The following is a 2,271-nucleotide window of genomic DNA, read 5'->3' as shown; positions in this document are numbered from 1 at the left end:
CCCCCCACATGGGCTGGGCCAGCCCTGCAGGTGACCTGGCCCCTGAGTAGTGCATGCCTGTCTTTTAGGAAGTGAACCAGATCATAAAGGAGGCCCTGAAACAGCACAGTGAAGATCGAATCGGGCTTGTGGATTATGCCCTGGAGTCCTCAGGTAGGTGGCCTGCAGAAAGCCAGAGGGCTTGGGACAAAAGGGATTGGCAAATCAGGATGGACCTCAGGAGACAGGAGGAATTGACAAATCAAGATGCCCCCTATGGGCCGTGGCAGTTAAGAGGGGTGATTCCCAGGCAGCACCCCCTCACCTTGAGGGCTGCCTTAAGCCATCTCTGTGTCCTCCCAACTCTCAGGACCTCCCCTCCCCACACACTTCTCTCCATGTTGCTCTTTCAGGAGCCAGCATTGTCAGTAGCGGCTCCTCAGAGACATATGGCATCAGGACGGAGTGGTCTGCCCATTTCACTCTGTTGGGCATCCCATTGTGGCGCTATTTCCAGTCGCCAAGAGTCATCCTCCAGGTAGGGCTAAACAAAGGTCCCCCAGCTTTGCTCTCTATGTACCATCTGCCACCCTCCTCTATGGGAGCTGGGCCCTCAAGGCAGAGGGGCCCCACGATCGGGATCTGTTCCATCTGCTGCCTCCTTTCAGCTGATTTGTCTTGTGCCCACAGCCAGATGTGTACCCTGGCAACTGCTGGGCATTCCGGGGCCCCCGGGGCTTTGTCGTGGTGCGCTTGTCTGCCTGGATCCAGCTCACTGCCATCACTTTGGAGCACGTGCCCAAAGCCCTGTCCCCAAACAGTGACATCCCCAGTGCCCCAAAGGACTTTGTCATCTTGGTGAGTACCTGAGCCTGGCAGCTCTCCTTTCTAGAGTGGCACAAAGTCGTTTCATTGCCAGGTGAGCAATGCAAGGCTGTGCCCATTTGACACATGAGACATTGAGGCTGATCTCCTCACTCCAGGCCCAGCCCTTCTGTTCCTCCTCCTCTACTTAGAGAGAAGCCAGGAAAAGACAACCACAGAAGCAAGAACAGCCAAGATTACAATGTGCCTTAGGGTCCTTTACTGTAGCCAGTTGCCTGAGTGGCCAGGTGTCCCATGGACGAGTTGGGCAGGGATGGGGATTGCCATTCCCTACACAGTCACCTGGTCAGGGCAGAGATGGAATGTCCATTGTAAGGAGGATTTGGGAAAAAAGATGGAGCCAGAAGAGAAGGTGAAATACGCAGGGGGAGAGGGATGCTTCAGGACCCAAATCCTGACACAGATGAAGAAAGTGTGGCACCCATACTTGAAGGGGTTTGTCCCAAGTCATTGAGCAGCTTTGGGGAAGAGGCTGAGAAGGCCGAGGCCTAGGAGGGGAAAGGCTCTGTCTATTGAATTAGTGAGAGAGATGCTAGAGGGTGAGGGGATCAAGGCAGGCAACATGAAGTTGGATTGTGTTTGCTCCTCTTTCCCCTCCCCAATATATCCTGCCTTGTCTGCCTCCTCCTCCCCCTGCCACCTCCCCCATTTTCCCTCCATGGACTGATTTGGATTCTTGTCCTAACAGCATGACCTTTCATGCGCTGCACTCCCAGCCATCCATTTGTCCATCCATTTATTCCCCTTGTTTTTCCTTCTGTGCAGGGTCTCAATGAAGATTCCCAGATGGAGGGGGTTGCCCTGGGGCAATTCACCTATGAGAATGCTGGGGAGGCCATTCAGACCTTCCCCTTTCAGGTATGGAGGGTTGGTCCCACAGCAGGGATGCAGGCGTGTTGGTGATGTCCAGGGCTGGATCACCAGCCACTGGGACGCGGTGGCTTGGCAAGTGGCTGCAGTGGAAGCCAGTTCCCAATGGGTCTGATAGGAAGCTGAGGGATAAGCTTGGGGCTGAATTCAGCCACTGGTCTTTGATGGAAGCCTGGGGCAGAAGGGCTGTGGGAGTCCACCAAGGGATCTTGGGCTTTCCTGACTCCACTCTCCTCTTCCCACAGGGCAACGGCACAGCTCCATACCAGCTGGTAGAGTTTCGAGTATTGAGTAACTGGGGTCACCCGGACTATACCTGCATTTACCGTTTCCGGGTCCATGGCAAGCTTGCCAATTAGCACCTCCCTCCGGGATCCCTTCACCCTTTCCTCCTTCCACCACCAGCAAACAGCTCCCCCACCTCCTCCTCCCTCCCCCAGGCTCATTCCCTTCTGGCCGCTGAGACATCTGGGAGAGAGACATCTAGAAAGTGGGAGCCCACCTCCGTGGAGCCATCTTGTCCCACCCAGGCCTCTC

General features: G+C 55.5%; 1 protein-coding gene across 1 annotated transcript; it reads left to right on the top strand.

Moving 5' to 3' along the window:
- Window positions 1-68: 68 nt before the first annotated feature.
- Window positions 69-2,260, top strand: LOC114052105 (SUN domain-containing protein 2-like; the record flags this gene model as incomplete). The annotated part of the gene is made up of 5 exons (XM_027874574.1): window positions 69-153; window positions 393-517; window positions 670-837; window positions 1,630-1,722; window positions 1,980-2,260. Coding segments are annotated over 5 exons (585 nt in total), but the record flags the coding sequence as incomplete, so codon positions are not given.
- Between the last annotated feature and the right edge of the window lie 11 nt (window positions 2,261-2,271).

The sequence above is a fragment of the Vombatus ursinus genome, unplaced genomic scaffold (assembly GCF_900497805.2).
Source record: "Vombatus ursinus unplaced genomic scaffold, bare-nosed wombat genome assembly UNPS02003350.1, whole genome shotgun sequence".
NCBI classification, from domain to species: Eukaryota; Metazoa; Chordata; class Mammalia; order Diprotodontia; family Vombatidae; genus Vombatus; species Vombatus ursinus.
The sequence above is the reverse complement of the archived record's forward strand: the minus strand, read 5'-3'. Positions and strand labels throughout refer to the sequence as shown.